General features: G+C 45.0%; 1 protein-coding gene across 1 annotated transcript in view; it reads right to left on the bottom strand.

Moving 5' to 3' along the window:
- The window catches only part of LOC147882735 (putative LRR receptor-like serine/threonine-protein kinase At1g56140), a 382,197-nt gene that overhangs the window by 128,587 nt on the left and 228,442 nt on the right, over positions 1-25,168 (bottom strand). Inside the window, exons 11-14 of the mRNA XM_087400709.1 lie at positions 22,750-22,821; positions 22,512-22,583; positions 12,870-12,938; positions 12,586-12,651 (exon numbers count right to left, since the gene is read on the bottom strand). Coding sequence (XP_087256835.1) covers positions 12,586-12,651; positions 12,870-12,938; positions 22,512-22,583; positions 22,750-22,821 — 279 coding nt within the window. The remainder of the gene's footprint in view (positions 1-12,585; positions 12,652-12,869; positions 12,939-22,511; positions 22,584-22,749; positions 22,822-25,168) is intronic.

Here is a 25,168-nt window from a genome sequence, read left to right as displayed (position 1 = left end):
GGCAGCCCTACAATAAAGTCCATGGAAATGCTCTCCACTTACTTAGTGGTATCTCTAAGGGCTGTAAAAGTCTGGGTGGCTTCACCCGTTCTGCCTTACTTACCTGACACGAAAAACAACGTGTCACATATTCATGAATATGCTTTTTCATCTTTGGCCAAAAGAAATCTCGCTTCACGAGATCATATGTCTTCTCGACTCCTAGATGTCCCGCACATGGGCTATCGTGGCATTGTCGAATGACTCTCTGCCTGAGATCATTCTAATTAGGTCCTACTACCTTGCCATTTCTTTTCAGCATACCATCCCTTATGGCATATCTTGCATAAATTTGGCCTTTTCTGGATGCCAGGTCATCCTTTTCCCCGGGTTTTAACACATGAGCCTTAGGCCATAGGCTCTGGACGAACTCGTCCACCTTTTGAGTTTCTCTAATCTCGGCCATTAGAGCACTCTCTAACACCGTGAAACTCATGTTATGCATAATGCGTGACAACGCATCAGCAACTTTATTATCCTTCCCTCTTCGGTACCGAATCGTCAAATTAAACTCTTGCATGAGTTCTGCCCACCTAGCTTGGCGGCCTCTCAAGTCAGGTTGTTAACTAAAATGTTTCAGAGTATCATGATCAACATCCACATAAAACTCTGATCCATACAAATAATGTCTCCATGTTTTCAAAGCATGGACAACGGCATACAACTCTAACTCATGAGTTGGCCAATTTCGTTGAGAGGGAGAAAGCTTCTTGCTTTCAAAGGCTACTGGCCTTCCCTCTTGGAGGAGAACTGCTCCTATCGCAATGCTACTTGCATCGATTTCAAGGAACAACGGTTTCTTGGAATCAACTATTTTTAACACTGGTCCTATGACCACAGCTTGTTTTATGGTGTTAAAACTTTCCTGTTGATTCTGTCCCCATATAAAAGGTACTTTATCTGAGGTCAAATCAGTCAATGGCGATACTATTTCGGAATATCCTTTGATATGCCTTCGATAAAATTGGACAAATCCCAAGAATGATCACAGAGCGGTCAAACTCTGAGGGATTGGCCAAGTCAGTATCGCAACCACTTTCTTTGGATCCATTTCTACCCCCTCTGGAGTAATTATGAATCCTAAATATTCAAGTCTAACCATACGCAGTATAGTTTTCTTCTTATTTACATACAGACTGGCTTTCCTCAAAGTACTGAACACTATTCTTAAGTGTTCGTGATGCTCAGTAATACTTTTACTGAATACCAGAATATCGTCAATAAAATATACTACAAACTTTCTGATATACGGACGTAGTAAATCGTTCATAAGCATGACGAATGTAGCTGGAACATTGGTAAGTCCAAAGGGCATTACCAAAAACTCATAATGTCCAAACCTGCTTCTAAAAGCGGTTTTATGCACATCCTCGGCTCTAATACGGATTTGATGGTAGCCACACTTAAGATCTATCTTATTGAAAATTATGGCCCCATGTAATGTATCTAGCAAATTATCGATCCGAGCCATCGGATACCTGTGCTTAATAGTGATATTATTCAATGCTCTGTAATCTATACAGAGACGAAAAGTATCATCTTTCTTCTTCTTTAATATCACTGGGGAAGCAAAAGGTGAAAAACTGGGTTAAATCTGCCCCAGCTTGAGATATTCTTCCAGTTGTCTTCGCACCTCAGCTTCTTCTATAAAACTCAATCTATAGGGAGGTCTATTTACAGGTTCTGCCCCCGGGATAAGCTCAATTTTATGCTGAACATTCCGCTCTGGAGGTAACCCATAAGGTAACTCATCCCTAAAACAATCAGAGAACTTCTCCGATATCTCTTTAGCTAACTCGGCCATTTTCCCATGTTGGGTAGCCTCAGTGCTAGCCGATGCATCATCAATCGACTCTACCGATGCTATACACAAACAAAGAAACTCTTTCGGAGTCTTCCGAATTTCCATGGCTGAAATCAATGGTCTTCGATGTAAATCCTTTTCACCTCGCAAAACATATTCTACCCCGTTCATCTTGAACTGGTAAATATGCTTTTTCCAATCAATGGCTGGATTTTTCCAAAAATGCCAAGCCATGCCTAGGGCTATATCTGTGTGAGCAAGCCTGGTCAACTCAAAGTCCAGCTTCTCAACATAGTCCTGAATTCGAAGTTCCAACTGGGTAACCCTCTGGTCCCATACTTCAGTTGAACTTCTGTCCGCCATCCTGGCCGTATAAGCATAGTCAGACGGACTAGTTTTCAACTTGAGCCTCTTAATAAGCTTCGAGTTAATTACATTGTGTATTGACACTGAGTCAAACAACACAATCACATCATGATTGGCTACTTGCCTTTTCATTTTAATCAACTCGGGCTCATCGAAAACTGTATACCCCGTTGCTGCGGGCTTTGAAAGGATGTTATCGGGTGCACCGCTTACTAACTTAGTAACAGACACACTTAACAACACAGGTACTAACCTTTGAGAAGGTCCCGCCAATTGCATGTGAGTATTTTGGTTATCATTGCCTAGCACTTGTATCATACTATTCCAATTCTATCTCAACGTGAATCTGAAAGCAAAAAGCGATCAACCATCAAGGCAACGTGTCAATGAGTGAAAAACTAGTTCAGACCCTACTTGTCCTCGTTGTCACATTGGAGTTGAGTCAGTACAACATTGCCTTTGGGAGTGCAGACAAGCGAGGATGATCTGGAAAGGTGTTGCTAGGATTTTCATTATCTTTCATACAACACCTTTCTATATGACCTCGGGTTCAGTGGCTTGGTTATCTCTTACTGGCCCTCAGGTGTTTTTCGAGGGACATGATCCAAATCCAGCTCTCATTGTATGGCAACACTCAGTGGAGTCTTGTTCCCTCCAGGATGTTCCCTTCACTCCTTTCAGAGCTGCTCATGCCTCAGTAGACACGTCTTGGGAGATTTTGGCTAGCATTACAGCTTAGCATATTTGGAGAGCTAGGTATACAAAGGTGATGGAGGGTATCCAGGTTCAGCCTTCCCAGGCTATGGCCAGTATTTGGACCGACGAGCATGCAGGGATCCTCCAGGGCAGCCACTACTGCCAGGAGAGTTACTTTCTTCAGAATTTGGAGAGGATCTCCTTTCTTCTTTGAGTGTCCCTGAGGGTTGGGATGGCATTTTCAGCCTCCGCCTTGGTTTTTTATTAGCTCATTTTAAGCTGTCTTTTATAAGCTCATTTTGAGCTGTTTTTTCCTCATGCATTGCATGATGTACTCCCCCATTTGAGCTTGCTCTTGTGGTTTTCATTCATACTTAATGAAGTAATTTTCTTGAAAAAAAAAAAAACCTCTTGGCATTACTTAACAATCTAACAAAAGAAGGGGAGACTTTCTCTCGGTGCCCTACATCAATCCATTCCCACTCTTCGGGACCCTTTGTATAGCCAAATTCCTCGAGAACCCAAGAGAGTAAGATCTGTGTTTGGACCCAGGTGCCACTGAGAATCCTTGCAATGCTCCAAAAACCCTATGATCTTGATAGGCTGAAATGGAAAGAGAATGTCATATGAAGATCTAGACAACCTACCACCATCTGATTGAACATCTGATTGAAGATCTCCCATCGGATTGGGAGATCCTAGCAGACGAGATCGAGCAAGAGTATCAATCACCCACGCGGACAGGCACCTCGTCGCAGATTCTTCCTCTCCCTCTCACCTATTCTAGGAGCAGAGTCAGGACGGCTCAGCCCTTTTCAGCTCTTTTGACTCCTAGACCTGACCCCAGGATGGTTGACAGAGATCTGCCCGTTGAGTTTTGGCCCTTTTTGGCTCAAGGGGTTATCACAGACTCCCTCACTCGATTGGAACTTCTACTGGTGTTTTGCCGACGGTCAGAGGAGGTAGAGGAGTACTTGGGATCTGTTACTCTCTCCAGAGAGGGGCACGTTCTTCGTTTCTCCACAGGTAGCTTTCGATCTCGGGGGAGCGAAAGCTGGTCAGCTGAGTTACATGACAGCGAGATTGCTAGACAGCTCATGTGCATGACTCAGTTTTCATCGGTTCATCGTATTGTCGGCTCGCAGATTCATTCTTGCCCTAGGACTCTTCGACCTGGCTTCGGTGGCAGGGCCTTTCTGTTTCTGTTCTTTGAGATTCAGGGAGACTTTGATTTGCCCAGGAGTGCTGGTTGGTTTGACTTTCAGCTCCTCAGTTCGCGCCAGAGTACTATTCCCTTGGATGGAGCCATTTTACATGAGTTGGGGCAGATTTGGAGTTTGATCAGAGACCGCCGACTTTGGATTGCGCTGTCAGAGAGAGAGTTTTGTGCCGTTGCAACTGGCACACCCTCACTTCCATCCGATGTCTAGGTTGTCCATCATTTCTTGGAATGTGAGAGGACTAAATGGCCGTAGATTTACCTCAGATGTAGATGGTCGTAGATTGGGAGTTCCTAGATTGCAGCTGCTTAGGGATTCCCTTCGGTTTATTTCCTCAGGGTCCCCTCCAGACATTGTGCTTATCCAGGAGCATAAGCTCTCCCAGGACAGGATTGACAGATGCAGATCCTTACTCAGAGGACAGCAGAGCTGGACATATTGGAGCCCAGCAGATGGCACGAGGGGAGGAGTTTGCATTTCAGTTTCAGCTAGGTGGGCCTCAGAGATCACCCAAGAGGGTACACTAGTGGAGAGCACAGCATGCTATGTTATTCTTCATATTGAGAGCACAACAGTTGGTGTTCTTAATGTGTATGCTTCCATGGATCCAGCCCACAGACGTGCTTTTTGGAGACAGCTCAGAGAGTCCCTTCCTCAGGCAGACAGCTGGATTGTTGGAGGAGATTTCAACATGGTTGAATTCTCTGAAGACAAGTCGGGTCAGACAGAGGGTGGCCTTTCTGATAGGGAGAGAGTGGAGTGGGATAGTTTTGTTTTGCATGCTGGACTTCATGATGCAGCTCGATTGGACGACTTTCGTCACTTGGCTGACAGTCTTCAGTTCTCTTGGTCCGGGGTTTTCCATGGCTCTCTTTCTTTGGTCAAACTTGACAGGTTTTATATTGGCCAATGGGACCAGGCCAGAGGAGGACAGATTGGGATCCACCCGGGTTATGTTTTATCTGACCATGCTCCAGTCCTATTACAGATTCTTCCTACCTCTCGATTGGAGAGCACATGCTCAGTGAGAGTTCCGGACTTTGTTTTTCAGGACACAGAGTTCGTGGAACGGTTGAGAGAGGCTTGGTTGTCAGAGGAAACTTTTGTGGATCAGGGCTTGTTGATGTGGGTAGAGGGGGCTTTGGCTAGAGTCAGCTTGGCCTGCTAGTTGAGGGCAAAAGAGGAGAAGGAAAAGCTCAGAATCAAAGATCGGAACGCAAGAGTGGAGGTATCCAGACTTCAGAGATTGATTCAGACTTTTCCTCATTCTCTTTTCATCAGAGGGCAGCTTTCGGAGGCTCAGGAGAGACTAGAGGAGATTCAGGGCAGGAGGGCCCAGTTCAGGTCTTACTCCTAGCAAACTTTTTGGATTCAGAAGGGCGATAGATGCTCTAGAGAGTTCTTCAGGGCAGTGGGTCAGAGATACTCTTCGGACAGTCTTCGTAGTCTTGTGGATGAGGCCGGGTCTCTTCAGACGGACCCTCACCGTCTTGTTGAGATCACTTCTGATTTCTATTCCACTCTTTACACCGCCGATCCAATCACTGAGGAGATGATCAGAGCCAGAGAGGAGATTTGGAGCCATGTCCCCCTGATGGTCTCAGACAGGATGAGTCATGTTTTGGATAGCCCACTATCACTCCTGGAGATCACGGACGCGTTACATGAGCTGCCCAGAGACAGATGCCCGGGGGAGGACGGTTTGTCGCCACTTCTTTTTAGAGCTCTTTGGGATACGATTGGGCCTCATCTACTCTCTGCCTTTTCAGAGGCTCTCGATATAGGATCTTTGGGTGAGACATTATGCACATGTATGATTTGTCTCATCCCGAAAGGGGGAGACAAGACAGTCCTACGTAATTGGAGACCCATTACACTTCTAGGGACAACCTACAAGATCCTAGCGAAGACCTTGGCTCTTCGCCTAAAGCCTTTGCTGCCAGATATCATCAGAGCTACTCAGACAAGATTTGTCCAAGATCGGAGTATCTTGGATAACATCTTTACTTTTTGGGAGGCCACTCACTGGGTGAAGGAGAGTCAGCAGGAGATTGCAGTTCTTCTTCTCGACTTTGAGAAGGCTTATGATAGGGTGGACTGGGGTTTCTTGGAGGGCACTATGAGGAGGCTAGGCTTCAGTGATAGATGGATTTCTTGGGTCTCCTCACTTTACTCCCACTCTTCTAGCAGGATGGTGGTCTGTGGAGGCAGAGGACCGGCTTTTCAGCTATCCAGATCGGTACGATAGGGATGCCCGCTTGCACCTTACCTTTTCCTTTTCGTAGCGGAGGCTATGGGATACTTTATGCAGGCTACCAGTCATGGCACTTTGGGCCTCCATTTGCCTATCCGACGGGAGCAGGAGCTTCTGGACACTGAGTTTGCTGACGACACGGCACTGACAGTCAGAGGAGATGCATATAGTCTCGCTACTGCTGCGGATTCAATTGACAAGTTCTGCCTAGCCTCAGGGGGACTTGCCAATTGGAACAAATTAAAAGGCATCTGGATTGGAGCTCAGGAGGATACCCCAGCATGGGGAGGAGACAGAGGCTTTGTTTGGATTCCCAGAGGCACCTCCACGAGATATCTAGGCTTCCAGGTTGGCATTGAGGTGTCTCTGACGCAACAGTTTGCCCTAGTTCTTGAGAGCATCCGGAGAAAGCTAGCCTACTGGAGTACGGCTAGACTTTCTTTGGCCGGAAGAGCGCTGGTACTCAACTAGGTTCTACTAGCGACTATGTGCTATGTTGCGTCATGTTGGTGCTTTCATGCTGACTCGATCCGTCAGGTAAGGAGATTGCTCCGGAACTTTTTGTGGAGTGGTGGCGACGGTTCTGAGGACACTAGGGCAAGGGTTTCATGGGATACTATCACTTTACCCTCCTCGCAGGGAGGACTTGGGGTTCTTGATCCTGAGATGTAGAGCAGAGCCCTTTTAGTCAAACTTCTTGTTAGAGGTTTGACTCCAAGAGATCAGCCGTGGAAGCAGTTACTACTGCATGGGATTCACCAGTGCACCCCTAGAGCAGCAGGCCAGTGGGCAGGTAGAGTCAGTTGGATCTTCCTGACAAACCAGCATTCTCAGCCTTCCTCACCACTTGGAAAAAGGCTTATTCAGATATGGGATCATTTTCGATAACACCTCATCAGAGCAGTTCCCTCCTCCAGAGAGGAAATTGCCCGACAGCCACTTTATCATAACCCCCTGGTTCGGTATCAGGGATCTTCCCCTGGTACAGAACTTAGGACTCCCTTGGCCAGATGGCATGCTCAGGGGGTTGTGACAGTCGGAGATTGGTTCAGGGGAGGTGTGGAGATGTCAAAGGAGGAGATCAAAGATAGACACGGGCCACTTGGACAGATTGTTGCCACCAGATTACTGATCATGAGAGCTATTCCTCAGGAGTGGAAGGATATGCTTACAGATCCAGCCTATGTTCATCCCATCTCTACTTGGTCAGGTTGTTTTAGTGAGGCTGGGCTATGCATTGGAGTTCGTTTGGGACCGGCACCGTTTACTTATTTTGAGACGGACTCCTCTCACAGATTGTATCCCACTCAGCCCCTGGATCGACAGGAGCTCCTTTAGCAAAGAGTCAAGGTCATTGGTTGCCTGGGTAAGGAATGGGCCACAGATCCTTCCAGGTTGACCATTGCAGAGGATCCTAGATGGAGACTTTGGATTTTTGAGGGTCGACCTCTCACGGAGCTCGACTGGGACCCGAGTGAGTGGACGTGGCCTGCTCCGGTGGCAGGCGTTCGTCCTCTTTCCTTTTTCCAGTACTCGATGAGGGCAGGTTACAGGCTTCAGTAGAGAGACTCTCATCACCTACCATCTACCTCACAGCATTGGCACGCACAGGGACTTACTGCAGAGCTCTTGCTGAGCTACTGGACTCACTTTTGGGGCATCAGTAGAGCCAGGAAAGTCTCCTACTTTCTTTGGCTCACTTTACATAGGGGTATACCTGTGGGTACTTGGCTTCAGCAGATGGGTAGACCCTCCTTGTGTATGTGTTGTCAGCTTGCAGAGGAATCTAGTAAGCATTGTTTATGGAGCTGCCCCAGCTCTAGAGTGGTATGGACAGGTATCTTCAGGTTGTTCTCATATGTTACATCCGAGTCCTTTCTGATGACATGGGGCGCTGCCCTTTGGGGGAGAGGATCTGGAGCCTTTGCTCTCTTTGAGTCAGAGCCAGGAGACCACGGTTTCTTCATGCAGCGTCGCCAGAGACGGGGTTCCACAGATGTCAGCATCATGGAGCCGTAGGATTTACTTTTGGTACCTGTACCAGCTCAGGATTCCATGCCTACTTCACCTGCAGGGTCAGCCTGGGAGGTGATTTCTAGCATTACTCTATGGCCGATATGGTGTTCGCGATGTTCTTTTGTCCTTAGGGGCCATTTATGCACGGAGGCTGACACTCTCGCTTCCATTTGGGCAGAGATTATCTTCACTCTCAGGAGTCAGTGGGAGCGGTGTACAGGCACCTCTTTGGCAGCTCGTGGGAGACTTTGATCCTTCATGAGGACATGGGACTGCTCATTATTTTTTCATTTGACCCCTTTTGGGATGTCATGGCATTTTAGACCACCACCATGGCTTTTTTGCCAGATTGTTGAGGCTAGGGATAGAGTACTTTCTCTCCCACCTGTTGTATGATTCGTTTTGAATGGAATATATCACTTTTCTCAAAAAAGGGAAAGTTAAGCAACTGGACCCCAGGTGATGAAGGAAGGGTTGTAGGCAAAGGTGCTGAAGATCATAGCAATCCAACAATACTAAACTGATTCCACCACAGAGTGGCAACGAGGACACGTAGAGTTTGCCCCAAACCTAGATCTCCATAGGTTAACTATCTGCAATCCCACCATGAAGCCAAAAAGAATAGTGCTTTTTCCATCCGTGTGGGATTTCCAGAGTCTCTTCCAAAAAGAGGCTCTCTTCCACAAAACTGTTTGGTTATTCAAGTCTTTGTCAGAGTTCTTGGGAGGTGAGAAAATCAACCAATAGAAGGACAAGATCATTCTTTTGAAAAAATTCTCTGCTTACAATATTTTTTATTACTATCCTGGCAAGATCTGATCTAGGGCAGGATATTATCTTGCTTACCTGCCTATGCCCTTGCACGTGGCATTGCAAACCCTTTGAACTTATATGTCCGTGGAAAACACCATCTTCTCAGGTTTAGAGAGCTAGCTTTAGTGAATAAAGCCATTCTCATCGCAAACCTCTTGGTACCTCTCATTATATGTAGTGGTCCACATGGGAGAGAGGACCCGCTTCCTCATGGTTTTTGAAAGGGTTTCAAAATCATTCCCAAAGATTATAAGTTTCAATTAGTAAGCCACTCAAAGAAAGTGAGAGGAGAATTGAGCAAATTGATGTAGCCCTATCCTTGGATTAGGTGGTTACAGATGGCGAGCCTCATCATTTCTTACTTGGCTTGGGGCTTTTATGAGGCTAGGTATCCCATGTCAGGTCATAGGACTTCGACACGATTCAAATGGGGATGCCTTGGTTCTTTTTTTGTGAAGAAAAGACTTCTATTAGTATGAAAGAAACTACAAGAGCAAAGCTCAAGGGAGGAGTACATCATGCAAAGCATGAGAAATAAACACCCTAGTGAAGCTAAATCAAACTCCCATAACAAAGCTAGAAAGAAACCAAGGTTGAGGTTGAAAGTGCCACCTCAACCCTATTGAGGACTTCGAGAAGAACGGGGAGCCACTCCACTCCCCTGAGAAAAGCAATCCTACTAGTGGAGACTGCTTGAAAAAAATCTTGCATGCTCTCCCAAATGGCCACCAAGGTGTGTATAGTATCTGTCCAAATTTTATCCAATGTGTGTGTAGGATGGACCTAAGAACCATCCAAGGCCTCTGTGCATTTCGATATCCAAATTTTCCATGCTAATATGGTCACCAAAATCTCCCATGAAGTATCCACAAAGGCATGTATAGGCTTGTAAGGGGAACCAAGAACATCATCCAAAGAGCATATCCCACTGCACTGAAGGACCCCAACAAGAGTCATGCCTCTCATTAAAAACCTGAGGTCCCATGTAAGAGAAATCCAAGCTATCGAGCCTAGGTGATGAAGAACAACAAAAGCATAAAGGTGCTCAATAATCTAGCGATCCTCTTCCAGACGATCCTCGCTTGTCTGCAATCCCAAAAGCAATGCCAAATAGATTTCTAAGCAATAAATTCAAGTAGAGTCTGTCCCCAACACGGGCCTCACTAGTTCACTGCAATCCCTCCATGAACGTCATTCTCTCTCCAGACAACAAGCACAGGTGCAGCATGCAGTTCAGTCTCCCTAGGACAAGAGAGTCGTGGGCAGAATTGTGGGCCTCACACCCGGTGAGAGAGTGGATCCAGGTGAGCTTGGCACTAGAGAGCGACCACATTCAGGAGGTCACCATCTTGAACGACTTCTCTTTTGGCTTGTCCTGAGCTCCCACGAGCTTCACGTGATCTCAATCTTCAGTTTTGTTGTGAGATTTTGCACCAGGAAGCACTCCTCAGCTGGGCGACTTTGTTTTGCATCGCGTGCGCAGTTTTTTCAGGCAATTCTGGATACTGGAAATTTTGTAGCTGCGTCGGGCAACCTGGAGGAGTTTTGACCAGTCGTACTAGGGTTGTAAAATGAAATTGTTTTCTTTTGTACTCCCATAGGTTGCTATATCCACAAGTGGATGAATTTGTTAGGTACTGCAGGTGCTTCTGAGAACATTCCAGAGCATTTCAGCAATATCATTGAGGGGGGATTTGTAGAGATATATACAATTTGGTGGTATAGGATAGACTAGGATATAGTCTATTTTAGAGTTTTTGTGTGCTCTAGTACTTGGACTGTATATACCAAGTACTTGTACTTCATTTGGCTGAACATTTCAGTTGGAGTTCACTTGTGTTCATTTCTTGTTCTCTTGTGTTCATTAAATTATAAAGAAAATTTAGTTGTTCTCTTGTGTTCATTAAATTATAAAGAAAATTTAGTTGATGGCATAGTTGTATTGCAAGAACAGGATAAGATAGAGAAGTATAGTAGGCTAGAAAGAATGATGGTTGAGAAACTGTGTACTCATAAGTACCTGCTTGCATGAACAGGCTTGCTGCTCGTAAATAAGTGCTCACTGAGCCTAGGACCTGACATGAATCCCTAGAAATGTCATAAAATTCAACATAGGCATTCACATGTCATGATGGATCATGGGAGCGCCATGTTTACAGTCCACATGTTCCAAGAACGGGGCTGGATATTTTTTAGTAGATTGTGAAAGAGCCCTGGATAACTTTGTGCAGTACCTATGCATTGGTCTTTCAAACATAACCCATTCTCTCCCTTTCAACTGTCCAAGGTTGATTGAGACACTCTCTTTGTACATTCTACCTTTCAAAATGTAGCACTGTGCTTCTCATGCTTCAGTGGACACCTCTTGGGAGATTTTGGCTAGCATTTCCTCTTAGCACATTTGGAGAGCCAGATGTACAGAGGCCTTGGATGGCACCCAGATACACCCATCACAAGTGTTCACGGGCATTTGGACTGACACGGTTCACACTTTGATAGCCATATGGGCTAGCATGCAGGGCCCTTCATAGGCAACCTCTTCTAGAAAGACTGTATTTCATCGAGTTTGGAGGGGTTCTCCCTTTTTCTCGGAGGTTTCTACCAGATTGAGATGGCACTATCAGCCCCAGTCCTTTCTTTTTGGCGCTTGAGCTTTTCATGCATTGCATGGTGTATCCCGTATGAGCTTGCTCTAACGGTTTTCTTTGATACTTAATAGAAGTCTCTTTTTGCAAAAAAAAAAAAAGTAGCACTGATGAAAGAGATGGATGTGCTGCAGGATGCTTGGATAGAGTAGCCAAGCAAAGTTTGTGCAACTCATAAAGGCAAAGTGCAAGGAAACGATCATCTAAATAAGAAAGAAACTAGCCCATAGAACATATAGAGTATGTGCCAGTGGTCTAAAAAAGGTCGTTGGAACCTGCCAGGGATCTCATGCAATGTTCTGCTGTAGTAAGAAAGAAAGAGATAAACGAATATAAAGAGCAAGAAAGAATAAATAAAAATCTATTAACATACGCTAAGATGAACCTAAGGAGACCAAACGACTAAAAAATTCAAGCATCAAGAAAGTCTTCTGCATGGAGTGTATAAGGCTACTTCAAGACTAACCTGCAAGCATCCTATAAATTACAAAGCACCTCTAAATCAATAGATTGAAATTGAGATCAAAATCAAAATAGGAAGCACACCCATAACAGGGCATCATAAACTTGTGGTTATATATTAGGGGGGGGGAGAGAAAGAAAGAAAGAAAGAGAGAGAGAGAGAGAGAGAGAGAGAGAGAGAGAGAGAGATTTGCAACAGATGAAATCTACATTCTGTGTACTTGATTTTTGGAAAACAAGATTCAGAAGCTATCGGTTTATGTGACATACACTTGTAGGTTGCCATTGCTTATCCATGTAGGGAGATTTCCGGAAAGGTTGTTGTAAGATAAATCCCTGTACAAGACCTTTAATTATGAACATGCTGACTGGGATATCACTACCAACACACAAATGCAAGACCAATTTAGATCAAGGATCACAAAAAATAATTATTGTACAGGGGCGAGTGGATGTGTGTGTTTGATGGAAAAAGAGCAAAGAGAAGGATAATGATTCTAGCCTACCAACCTGAAAGGGATACATGGAATATGTTTTAAAGACTTTTAACTTACAACACAGTCAAGCTCTGAATAGCAAGTTGTGGTGGGACTTCCCCTGTCAGATTATTATTTCCAAGAAGCCTGAAAACCAAGATTGGTCAATTCCTAAAACCTTACAATTTCACCAAGACAAGGCTATATTAGAAAAAAAATTAATGTACACAACACTCCGTATCTTCAAGCCATTCCTCCTTGGTAAATTTTTTGTTACTATCCTCCAATTAAGGCCCCTTCAAATTAAATATTTTTTATTTTATTTTATTTTTCAATGAAAAGACTTCTATTGAGTATGAAAGATTCCCAAAAGAAAGCTCATGGCAGAAATACATCGGTGCAAGGCATGAGAAACGAAACACCCTACGTGGGTAAACAACGGTGCTAATCAGATACAACTAGAAAAACACCAAGGTTTAGGCTGAAAGTGCCACCTCGACCCCACCGTGGACTCCAAAAAAAAAGGGCATTCCTTGTTTCTATACATTAAAATATGCATATTTCTTACCTACCAAAGTATATTGTTACTTCAAAGTTTGAGCTTTCTAGCACCCTCCAAGATTTTTCTATTAAAGCATTGGTGCATCATCACACAATGCCTTTGGATATGATGTACCATCCCAAGCACATTTTAAAAGGTAAAATCTCCATGAATCTTACATTACATCCACTTTTGTAAGATCTCACAAACCCTAATTAACCCCAAAGCTCCTTGTCTACTACACCCATTTCATCCATGCCCTGTCCTTACTTGCTCTTTTAACTTTCTTACTCACTCTATTACTCTGTCTATTGATCTTCTAAACCTCAACATGCCGAATGTCATGAAAGGGTCATGTGCAATACGATCACCCATCCAGCCACTTTCCCAAGGCTACGTGTGAGGATCCCACACCTCACACCCACCCTCCCAAAGCTAGAAACTTCTTCCCCAAAAGTGTGAATAAAAATCTGCCTATCTCCAAAAGCGACGGTTGATGAGCTCTTACTGCAGCAACGTGCTCCTATACCCAAAAATCTGATGCTCTCTTCTGATATTTCTTCTGCACCTGCCAACTATTGACGGATGGCAACCTCTTGTCTAAGAACACCCTGTGTCCTGGTCCTAGCAACAAAGTGGTAAAAACCATCGCTAGTATAGCAAGGGGAAACCATAACCCATCCTGCAAATAGGAGTGTTGCTGTCTATAGCAAGGGAAGAGTATAGCCGTCTCTTGCTTTGTGTATTGGCACAATGGTGGCGGTACTTCAAGCAAGGGGGCAAGCCGTGGCAAATCGCAGTGAAGGGATGCTCAAGTTCCAAAGCTTCAACATCAAACAGAATTGGATGAACATGCTGCAAAAGAAGCTGACGTGAAAACACGACCTGAGGATAAAGAGTATCCACATTCCCAAAATGAGTGGAGAAGTGCTGCACACATAAATCAGCAAGCTTTGAACGAGATGTTGACCAACAACGATCACGCATCCGGATCCCCGACAGATATTGGCAGCCTGTCTTTTTTTTTTTTTTTTTTTCATGAAAAAGACTTCTATTAAGTAAGAACAAAAGCCGCGAGAGCAAGCTCAAAGCGGAATACATCATGAAATCATGAGGATAATAAAAAACCCCCTCAGAGTGAGGTGGAAAGAAACCAAGGCTGAGGCTGAAAGTGCCATCTCAACCCTGTAGTAGATTCAGAGAAGAAAGGAGAATCCTTCCATTCCCTGAAGAAAGAAGCCCTCCTAGCTGATGCTGCACGGGAGTCCCCCTGCATACCCGTCCATACGGCCATCAGAGTGTGTACGATGTCTGTCCAGATACTAGCCAATGTGTGCGAGGGATGAACCTGAGTACCCTCCATAGCCTCTGTGCATCTGGATCTCCAGATATGCCAGGCTGCTATGCTCGCTATAATCTCCCAAGAAGTATCCACAGAGGCATGTACAGCTGTAAAAGGACGGTGTGTAACCACATCCAACGAGCAGAGCTCAACCCGATGAAGTCGAACCGAAATGGCCCGGGAGGAGTCAAGTCCCTCATAGAAAACCTGAGGTCCTGTAAGAGAAAGCCAAGCCACCGAGCCCCAAGTCATAAAGAGTGGGGAATGGGCAAAGTGACTGAAGATCCTGGCTATCCCCATCCAAATCAATCTCGCCTGTCTGCAATCCCATAAGCAATGCTGAATAGACTCCGAAGCAGAAAGGCAACGAGGGCAAGTAGGGTCGGCTCCGAATCTGGACCTCCAAAGGTTCACTGCAATCCCTCCATGAATAGAAAGCCAAAAGAAGATAGTGATCTTTCTATTCCTGTGGGATTTTCAGAGCCTCCTCCAGAAGTACCTCTGCTGATCCGCAGTAATACCAAAAGTCTCCCAATGAGGAACTCTGGAGGGTCTCCAACCTCTACTACTGAGCTGAAATCTCCTGGCATTACTGACCGTGTAACGAAAGAAGGGGATGGTCTTCTCTCGATGCCCCACGTCAATCCACTCCCACTCTCCGGGGTCCCACTGTAAATACCTGATGGGAACTCCTCCATAGAGCCAAAGTCTCCAAGACCCGGTGGAGAGTAACTGGGGGTCAGGGTCTAAGAACCACTCTGAATCTGATCCCTACATCAAAAGGCCTACGACCCTGATAGGCTGAAAAGCAGACTCAAGCAATATATCATCTGTAGATCTGAGCAATCTGCCACCATCCTGGACACTGAAAACCAAAGCATCCTCCTGTGCACCTCGGAAGGCTAAGACCTGAAGTGGAACCCCGCCTCTCGAGAAAGTACCTGCCCAAGTGGAGGTAGTGAGAGGCATATCATCTGTGTCTATCCAAGCCTCTGGAAGGGCTGACTCAATCTGCAAGATCCTCCCTGCACTCCCTCTGAGATGTCCTGTCAACCCTGACTTGGTTTCCTCTGGAAGCCTACGGAAGGCTTTCCAAGATCCCAAAGAAGAAGCAGGTCCCCTCTCCCACCTGGCCCACTGCATGTAGAGTGAGGCACCCAGTGGTCTGCCACGATCATCTAAAATACTGTCGTTCCACATGATGGGCTGCCTATCAATCTCTTCCCGGGAGGAAGGAGGAATCCTCCGAAGAGAGCTTCTAAAACTAGCCCAAGCTTTCAGAATGGCAACCATGAGAGGGGATGAAGGTGATCTGAGGTGTGCTGAGGTGAAAATCCATCTAACACTGCTCATCCAGTCTCCTCCTGAGGAAGGTGTGCACCTCTGTATGCTGCTGATAAGAAAGTCCTTCCACGGTTCCTGTCCTGGCATAAGTCCTCGCACCACTATCTTGCAAAGTAAGGCTCTGCACTGTAAGTCTAGATCAATAATATTGAGACCCCCATCCTGTGTCGGGAGGATGAGGGTCTCCCAAGCCACTCTGGCTAAGGCATCTGCTGTGCCATCAAGCCCACTCCAGAGAAAGTTCCTGATCGGTCTTCTGAGCTGAATGATGCAGTCCCTAGAACGGCACCAACATGAACAAATAAACCAGGCCGTGGCCAAGAGGACCTGGTTGACCACCACAACTCTAGAGGCAAGATCCAGCTTGGCTGAGCTCCAAAAGAGAAGCTTCCTTCTGATGCTCTCCAACACGGGAGCAAACTGCTGCGTGGTAGAAATACCCAAGCCGACCTGGCAGCCCAAATACCTGATAGGCACACCCCTCTGAACCCAAGTGAACCCTATGTCAAGTCCCCAAACTGGAGTGTCCTCATCACTGATCCAAAAGCCATTGGATTTATGCCAATTTATCTGCGCCCCTGCCGCCAAGCAAAATAAATCCAATGCTGTCCTGAAAGAAGTCAATGTCTGTGGAGAGGCATCCAAATAAATCGCTGTGTCATCAGCCAACTCACTGTCAAGCAGCTCCTCTTCTCTTCTGATAGGAAGCCTCAGCCCAAAGATGTCAGCTTGAGATCTAAGATAGATGCTCATAGCTTCGGCCACGAGTAAAAAAAGGAAAGGAGCAAGAGGGCATCCCTGACGGACTGATCTCGAAATCTGAAATCTCTCACCCCTTACCCCACCAATAAGTACCTGGCTATGGGCTGATCTGTACAAAGAGGAAACACCTCTGATCCAAACATCAGTGAATCCAAAGCGTAGTAGGGTGCCCTCCAAAAAACTCCAATCTACTCTGTCATAAGCTTTTTCAAAATCCAACAGTAGAATGGCAAGATTCTGGCCACTCTGCACGGCCCACTCTGAAGCTTCCCAGAAAGAAAAAATGTTATCAAAAATACTTCTGCCATGCACAAATCCCGTCTGAGTATCGTGGATAAGATCAGGGAGAAGTGGCTGCAATCGGAGGCTGATAGCCTTGGCCAGAATCTTGTAACAAGTCCCCAGAAGTGTGATAGGCCTCCACTGGGACAATAAATTTCTGCTACCTCCTTTTGGGATAAGGTGGATGAGGCCCTCTGTAAGCGATTCAGGCATCTCGCCAGAGTCCCAAATGGCCTGCATGGCTGAAGTAATATAGTCTCCAATCATATCCCAAAATGCAATGAAAAAAGACGGAGTGAGGCCATCTAAACCTGGGCACTTGCCCTTGTGAAGGGCTGAAAGTGCAGTCCTGAACTCTGTGTTGGTGAAAGGTGCGTCAAGTAGAACATGCATATCCGGATTCACCAACACTGGGATACTCTGCCAAATAGCCTGTCTAGCATCCTCTATATCGTGTGTCTCAGGATCAGCAGTAAGGAGGGTGGCATAGAAATTTGAAGCTATGCGTAAGACGTCATCTGGCTCTGTCTGTAAAACCCCATGTGAGTCAATAAGCTGAGATACACTCTCTCTACTATGTCTAGGGCCAAGAGTAGAGAAGAAGTGTTTATTGACTCTACCACCCATCTGAATCCAGAAGGACTCCCGTGCATGAAAGGCATACTCTGCTCTCTGATCAAGCAATAACTGCAAGTGAGCCCTCGCTGCAGCAAGGCGCTCCTGAATCCAAGCATCTGAAGGCCGTTTCTGCTCTTCCCTCTGCAAAGCTGCTAACTGCTGGCGAACACCAATCTCACGTCTGAGAATATCTCGTCTCCTGGTAGAAGCAACTGAGCAGTAAAAGTCGCTAATACCAGAGAGGGCAGCAGCTAAATGTGAAGGATGTGGCTGCCCTCCCTGGACATGAGCAAACCATACCCGTAGGGCAGCCTGTCTTTTGTAGTGTAAACTCTTAAAAATTTGCTTGGAAGAGCAGCCTTTATCCAAAAAAGCCCGTTGTCTGAATCGGGTTTCCCATTTGGCAAGCTTTCTGTGATCATTGGATTGAAGAGAGAATTGAACCTGACATAAGAGCATCCTTTCCTCTGAACACAAAGGGCGAAGATGAGCAATCTCAGTCAAACTTTGACAAGTAAATTTGGCACGTGCTACAGTCTCCCTTGTGGCTTGCATATAGGATTTGCCATAATCCCGGATAACTGCTTGCATCTGAGCAACAAAAGCCTGCTAGGCATAATCCAAACCAATGTGTATCTGACGAGAGAGAGGCTGAATAGCATTAGAGACCGAGGCTTTAAAGTCAACATGCTCCAGATAAATATTATTAATCAGCAAAATCCATCGGCAAGGCAATCTGTCAGTGGGAAATTCATGTAAGGAAAGCCTCAACCAAAGAGGAGCATGATCCGAATGTGTGAAAGCATGATCAATTCAAATTTGACAAGTAAAGGCATCACAATGCCATGGATCAACCTGATACCATCTGTCCAAGCGTGCCCGAGAAGAAGATTGAGCATTATGCTGAAAGGTATAGCCCAGAAGCATGGGTTGTAATTCCTTCCAGAGATCAACCAGGCGCAACTAAAGCAAAAAATCAGATCATGCCTGTGTTTCAGAAGCCAACATATGAGTGTGGCTTGAAGTGTTGTCACCCGATTGAGGGGCATTACTAAAGTCACCACAAATGAAGGCATGTTGTCGCCATGGATAGCTATGCATGGCAGCCCAGATCAAAGCTCTATCACGAGAAGATTGAGGAGCATAAACCAATGCAAATTCAAAAATTTCCCCTTGAACAAGGCATTGAACAATAATCCATCTACCATGGCGATCATTGAGAACCACAACAGGTTGAAGGTCGTGCTTTAAAAAAAAAGCTACACCAGAAAAGGAGTGCTCTCCAGCATAGAAGATATCATAACCAGAAAAATGGCCTATCTGACCAGCATACATATGCTGATTATGCTCTTGCAAAGCAACTATATCAGGCTGCAATTGCATGATATACATGTAGGCCAGTTTCCATTTGCGACCATCACACATTCCCTGTACATTGAGAGTAACACACTTCTGATGATCAAGCATATTTATAGTTATGGGACAGGTATATACGGCGACTAACGGATTGTCTACATCTGCATTTCCACCTCAATGTCTGGGCCTCTGCCCTAGGATGAAGCATCAGCCTGAGTAGAGGACAAAAGTGCAGCAACTTCCTCTTCAGGAAACAAGGTCCGATTTGCAGTCATAGCAGTCCAGGTCAAGCCAACACCAGAGTTTTCAGCAGGTGTTTTCCCATGAGAGGATGCACCCCTTCAAGTCTGAGAAGGCAAAGGTCACCTAGGGGAGATCACTTTGCGACGAGTTTACCATCCATCAGTCAAAATTTTTTCCTTCCCCTGAGGTGGAGAGGACAAAGGCACAGAAAAAGAAGCATTACTATTTGAGTCCAGCTGAGGCTTTGCCTTTGTCTTGAACACTGAAAAACTGTTTGACCCCTTTGTTTTTTACCACAGAAGAGGCATTTGCATTCTTATTCAAAGGCTGAACTATTTTAGCTTGCACTAGCATCCGTGGACCTCGGGAAGGGCATTGTGAAGCCATGTGCCCAAATTGCTTGCATTCAAAGCAAGCACCTGCAAACAACCCCCACTTGAGCTTGTAAAAGGCACTCCCCATGGAAACATTATTCATAGTAATCGAATACGAAGCTAGAATGGGATAATTTGTATCCCACAAAATGCAGAAGCGATTCAAATTTCCATTGGGTCGCGGTAGACATACCACCTTACCGAGGGAAGCTGCAATTTTAGATAGAAGAGAAGACAAGCATTGAGGAAAATCCACAACTTCTACCCAAATAGGGCAACGATGCCGAATCAATGCCTGATAATCCCAGGTGGGAGACCAAGGCAAGACATGGACCATCTGCTGGCCATAGAAGAGAGGAGAATGCTCCAACAAAACCTGACGGTGCTCCTCATTAGCCATGATAATCTCAAAAAAGTCCCTCGCTACATAATGAACTTTTGACATAAGAACCACCCAGGGTTCAAGTCAACCAATTCCCAACAACTGCTGCAGCCAGGCATCCGTCTTGGGAAGAAAATTATAATGGCATGCTTTACATACTCCTTAACTGGATCAAAAGATATCATCCACTTCCACCATAATTCCAGTGGTGGGAAGTATATCTTTCCAACCCTTGTGGGTGTCTTCAAACCCTTCATGCATAACCTCATAAACAAGCTGAGCCTCAGCAGAGTCATGAAGCGAATCATTTGAATCCATCACATGTTTTTGTTTCTTGTTGAAAACCGACTTGTCTTTGTGAAAGGTTTTCTCATAGGAATAATCTGCCATTCGAGTCAAGGAAAAGGCTTGGAAGCAGCAAAGCTTTATATGGAGGAAAGCACAGCAGGTACAATAGTAGCATAATCTATACGAACAACAGTACGGACAAATTTGTATGGAAAATCTGACAGTACAGATTTTCAGACACTACAGATTTTTTTTGATTGAACGGAATTTCTGACTATACGGAATTTCGGACTGTACGGACAAAAGCTGTACTGATTTTTCTAGCTGTACGGACAAAACTGTACGAAATTTCTAGCTGTATGGAAAAAACTGTATGGATTTTTTGTGGCTGTAGGGACAAAACTGTACGGATGTTTCCTGACTGTATGGGCAAAACTGTACGGATTTTCCTGACTGTACGTGCAAAATCGTACAGATTTTTGACAGTATGGAATTTTTGTACGGATTTTCTGATAGAGCGTACGAACACAAAACGGGTGTCAAATGGAACCTCGAGGGCGTCAAACTGAGGAAGAAACAAGTAGCTGCAGCGTGGGAGCACGTGGGCTGGCACGGGATCTCTCTCTTACACCGAAAAATAAAAAACACCCTCCACAGAACCACACACACACACACACACTCTCTTTTTTTTGTGTGTAGATAGTACCATTTCATTGAGAAAATTTCCTCACACAATGGCTTTTCACACACACATGCACACAAGTGCACATAGACCCCGCAGCCCACACACACACACATATTGCATGTAGCTAAGCTTCATATTTTCATTCTCCAGGATAGGGGCTGCTAGGATTCTCAATACTTTTGTCCTTTCTCGTTTCTTCATGACTTGGGGATCAGTAGCTTGGCTCTCTTTGTTGTCAGGACCTCAAATCTTCTATTAGTGGCAGGATGCTTCCTGGGCCATCACCGTTTGACGACACCTAGTCGAGCCTTGCTCTCTGGAGGATGTGCCTATCTCCCAATATAGACCAATACATGCTTGGGGATCGGTGGCTTGGCTCTCTGTGTTGTTAGGACCTCGGATCTTCTATTTGTGGCAGGATGCTTCCTGGGCAATCACCATTTGACAACACCTAGTCGAGCCTTGCTCTCTGGAGGATGTGCCTATCTCCCAATATAGACCAATACATGCTTGGGGATCAGTGCCTTGGTTCTCTTTGTTGTCAGGACCTCAGATCTTCTATTAATGGCAGGATGCTTCCTGGGCCATCACCATTTGACGACACCTAGTCGAGCCTTGCTCTCTGATCAGTGGCTTGGCTCTCTTTGTTGTCAGGACCTCAGATCTTCTATTAGTGGCAGGATGCTTCCTGGGCAATCACCATTTGATGACACCTAGTCGAGCCTTGCTCTCTGGAAGATGTGCCTATCTCCCAATATAGACCAATACATGCTTGGGGATCAGTGGCTTGGCTCTCTTTGTTGTCAGGACCTCATATCTTCTATTAGTGGCAGGATGCTTCCTGGGCCATCACCATTTGACAACACCTAGTCGAGCCTTGCTCTCTAGAGGATGTGCCTATCTCCCGATATAGACCAGTACATGCTGATGTGGATTTTGCTTGGGAGATAATGGCTAGTATTACGGCCTAGTAGATTTGGAGGGCTTGATGCAAAGAGGCCTTATATGGATCTCAGGTCCACCCTTCCCACACTTTGGCCAGCATTTGGGCTGATACCATTCACACTTTGATGGCCAATTAGGCGAGCATGCAAGGATCCTCTCAGGCAGCCTCTACCAAAAGGGTTACATTCCTTATGGAATGGGGGGGGCTCCCCCTTTTCTCAGAAACTACAGCAGGGTTGAGGTGGCATTTTCAGCCTCAATCTTGGTTTCTTTCCAGCTCTTTTTAAGTTTTTTATTTACTCCTATAGAGTACTTATTTTCCTCATGCCCAGCATGATGTATTTCCGTTTTGAGCTTGCTCACGCGGGTTTCTTTCATACTTAATAGAAGTTTTTTTAATGAAAAAAATATTTTCATTCTCCACACATTCTAGTGCTTGCACAAATTGCATACACATGCATCCTCTAGTGTTTTGCCTTAAATGCTAATGGATTTTATAAGCAACAATAATGTAATATCAATTGAATGTGCTTCTTCATAAAGGAGTGGAGTACTTACAAATATTGAAGAGAGGTCAATTTTCCAAAGGAAGCTGGAATTTCTCCCGTCAAGTGATTAAAGCTCAAGTCCCTGTTACAACTAAGTGCATTAATTCTTTGAACAATTCAAAGTAGCTAGAAAAAGATGTACATACAATGTTCTCAATTCATCCTTGCATAAACAACCATACTCATAGAGCATTGTTTTTTTCTTTGTTAGTCTAAAATCATGAACATTGCAATACAAAAGAACTTACAAGTATTGTAGTTGAGTTAGATCCCCGATCTCTGCTAAGAGTTTGCCAGAAAGATCATTGTTTCTCAAGGACCTATTCCAAGTAGAGTTAATTAAGTATAATTTATGGAAAGAATACTTGACGATGATAAAGAACATACTCCAAGACACCCAAATTTCTTGCCATGTGCCAAAAATCCAAAGCCAATCATCCTCAAATCACTTCTTGTTGCAATTTATACATCAAGCAATTCATACATGCCAAGAATGGAAAGCACAGAAGGAGGCCAATGCAAGAAGGCTTAAGAAGGGCCTCACAGTCCTCAATGCAATATGAGAGAGAGAGAGAGAGAGAGAGAGAGAAATAAAGAAAGTCATATTAGCGTCCGCAGGAGGCCTCACGGGCCTATGGGACAAAAAGCAACATGTCAAAGTGACTAACAACATTTGGATAAACCAGAGAATCAAGGAGTACACAAGGCATCTCAGCTCGAGATTATTATAGCATACATGTAAATACTAATCCTATCATAGAATGGCCTTCATTACATCAGTTTAAGATTGAGAGTCTTTGGGTTTAGATTTGAAATCTCTAATTAATGCCAATCCATCTTAAAAGACTGCCCATTTTCGAACTTTGCATGCATCTTTCACTTTAGAGAGTTCAATATTACTTTGTTTGAGCTGAGTCAGAGTTAGCTCTTCAGATATCCACACCCTTGTACCCTTCATCTTATTTCTCTTCGGAGAATCTTGACTCTTCCTACCCTTTCCTTGAAATACACTTGTGTGTGTGTGTTCCTATCTGAGTGATACGTCCAATATCATTTTCATCCCAATCAACTTGTGGTATCCCCTTCTTGAGACATGTGAATTTCTCCTCTGGTGTGTACCCTGCATCATCCTCGAGGCAGCTTATGCATTCCTTTGGTAGCCCTCCAATGCGTAGTATTTTTCTATTGGCCACTATAGCTTCCTGCTCTTTGACTTCTGCATAAAGGTCTTCTTTGTTGACTTTGTGGCTGGCTATGGTGGCCATCTCCTTCTTGGTTGAGCTGAGTTGGGTGGAGATCATCTCTGTGACCGTAGAAACAAGTGTTGGTGCTGGTGGAGATTTGCTACACTGCTGTATTACTTCTGCAATAATTGCCTTCTTGCCATTATTGTCCATGTCCTTCATCTTTCTTCCTAGAGCTGCAAGTTGGAGCCTGAGCTCTGTAACTTCCTGCTATAGAAAATATATTTGCTCCTGTGGGTCTGAACTGATCCTTCGCTTATAATGCAATGCATAAGGGCTGGACATTGCTGAAATATCAGAGTACTACAGTTTACTGATAGGGCTAGTGACAAAGGTTTTCACCTTCGGGAAGTCAATAACGGCCTGTGCGTGGATACGGGCCCCTGTGAGTGGATACGGGCCCCTTTGCTGTCTCTAACATCCCAGACTGTGAGCCGGGGTTTGCTACCCTAACCGGAGACGGGAGATGAGGAGGAGAAGCAAGCGATGGGAGAGGTGAAGCCACATGGTGGAGAAGGGAGAGAGAGAGAGGGTAAGCTAGGGAGAGAGATAATGATACTCAAAGAAAGACATAATGAAATGTAAATGAAATGACTAAGCAATGAACAAATGAAAGTGCTCACATGTAGACCAAAGAGCTTGTAGCTTGATATGTGATTGATTTGACACTAGACAAGTACATCTCTTATATAGAACACACACACATACATATGAACACCAATGCATATGGGATAACTCCCAATGTGACACGTGGCATCCATAGGACACACTAGACTAGAACTCACACTAGAATATACCAAACTGACTCATCTTGACTCCATTTCCTAACACCCCCCCATGGAGAAAAGGTGAGTGACTACTGGAATGGAACCAAGAACATGACAATGACGGTCATCAAATGGTGCACTGACGGTCTAGAGCTAGACGTGGCTCCCATGCTAACTCAGAGGCAAGTGAGCATGGTCAGAGGCTAGTTGAGCATGGTATAGACTCAAAGGCTCAACTAGCATGGCTCAAAGGCTCATCATGCATGGATGTATGACCAAATCAAAGGTCTAGAAGACCAATGCACCAACATCCTAGAACTCACATGCCAGGTTGATAAATAGACCTATCAAAGCCAATACATGGCTCCCACAGTACATCCCCCTCTTGGCTCCAGGGACTAATTAGGGACATGGTAAATATAAAAGCATTTAGGAGGACCCTCCAAGGCAGAGAACCTTATTGACTCAACAACATTATTTATTCCATTCATTTTTCAAAACAACCCAGGGAAGAGTACCCAAAAAAGAAACTTGCTTTGAAAATATATGGACCATCATCTCCATCATCCTGTGGAGAAAAAGAGAGATGTCGGATTTCAGCAGTAAGAGCATGAACTCGTGTCAGAGTGTCACCGTCTTTATCATCACTTGTGGCG

This window comes from Dipteris shenzhenensis, chromosome 29 (genome assembly GCF_047967505.1).
Source record: "Dipteris shenzhenensis isolate YYH24624 ecotype China chromosome 29, Dip_SZ_1.0, whole genome shotgun sequence".
Taxonomy (NCBI): Eukaryota; Viridiplantae; Streptophyta; class Polypodiopsida; order Gleicheniales; family Dipteridaceae; genus Dipteris; species Dipteris shenzhenensis.
The sequence above is the reverse complement of the archived record's forward strand: the minus strand, read 5'-3'. Positions and strand labels throughout refer to the sequence as shown.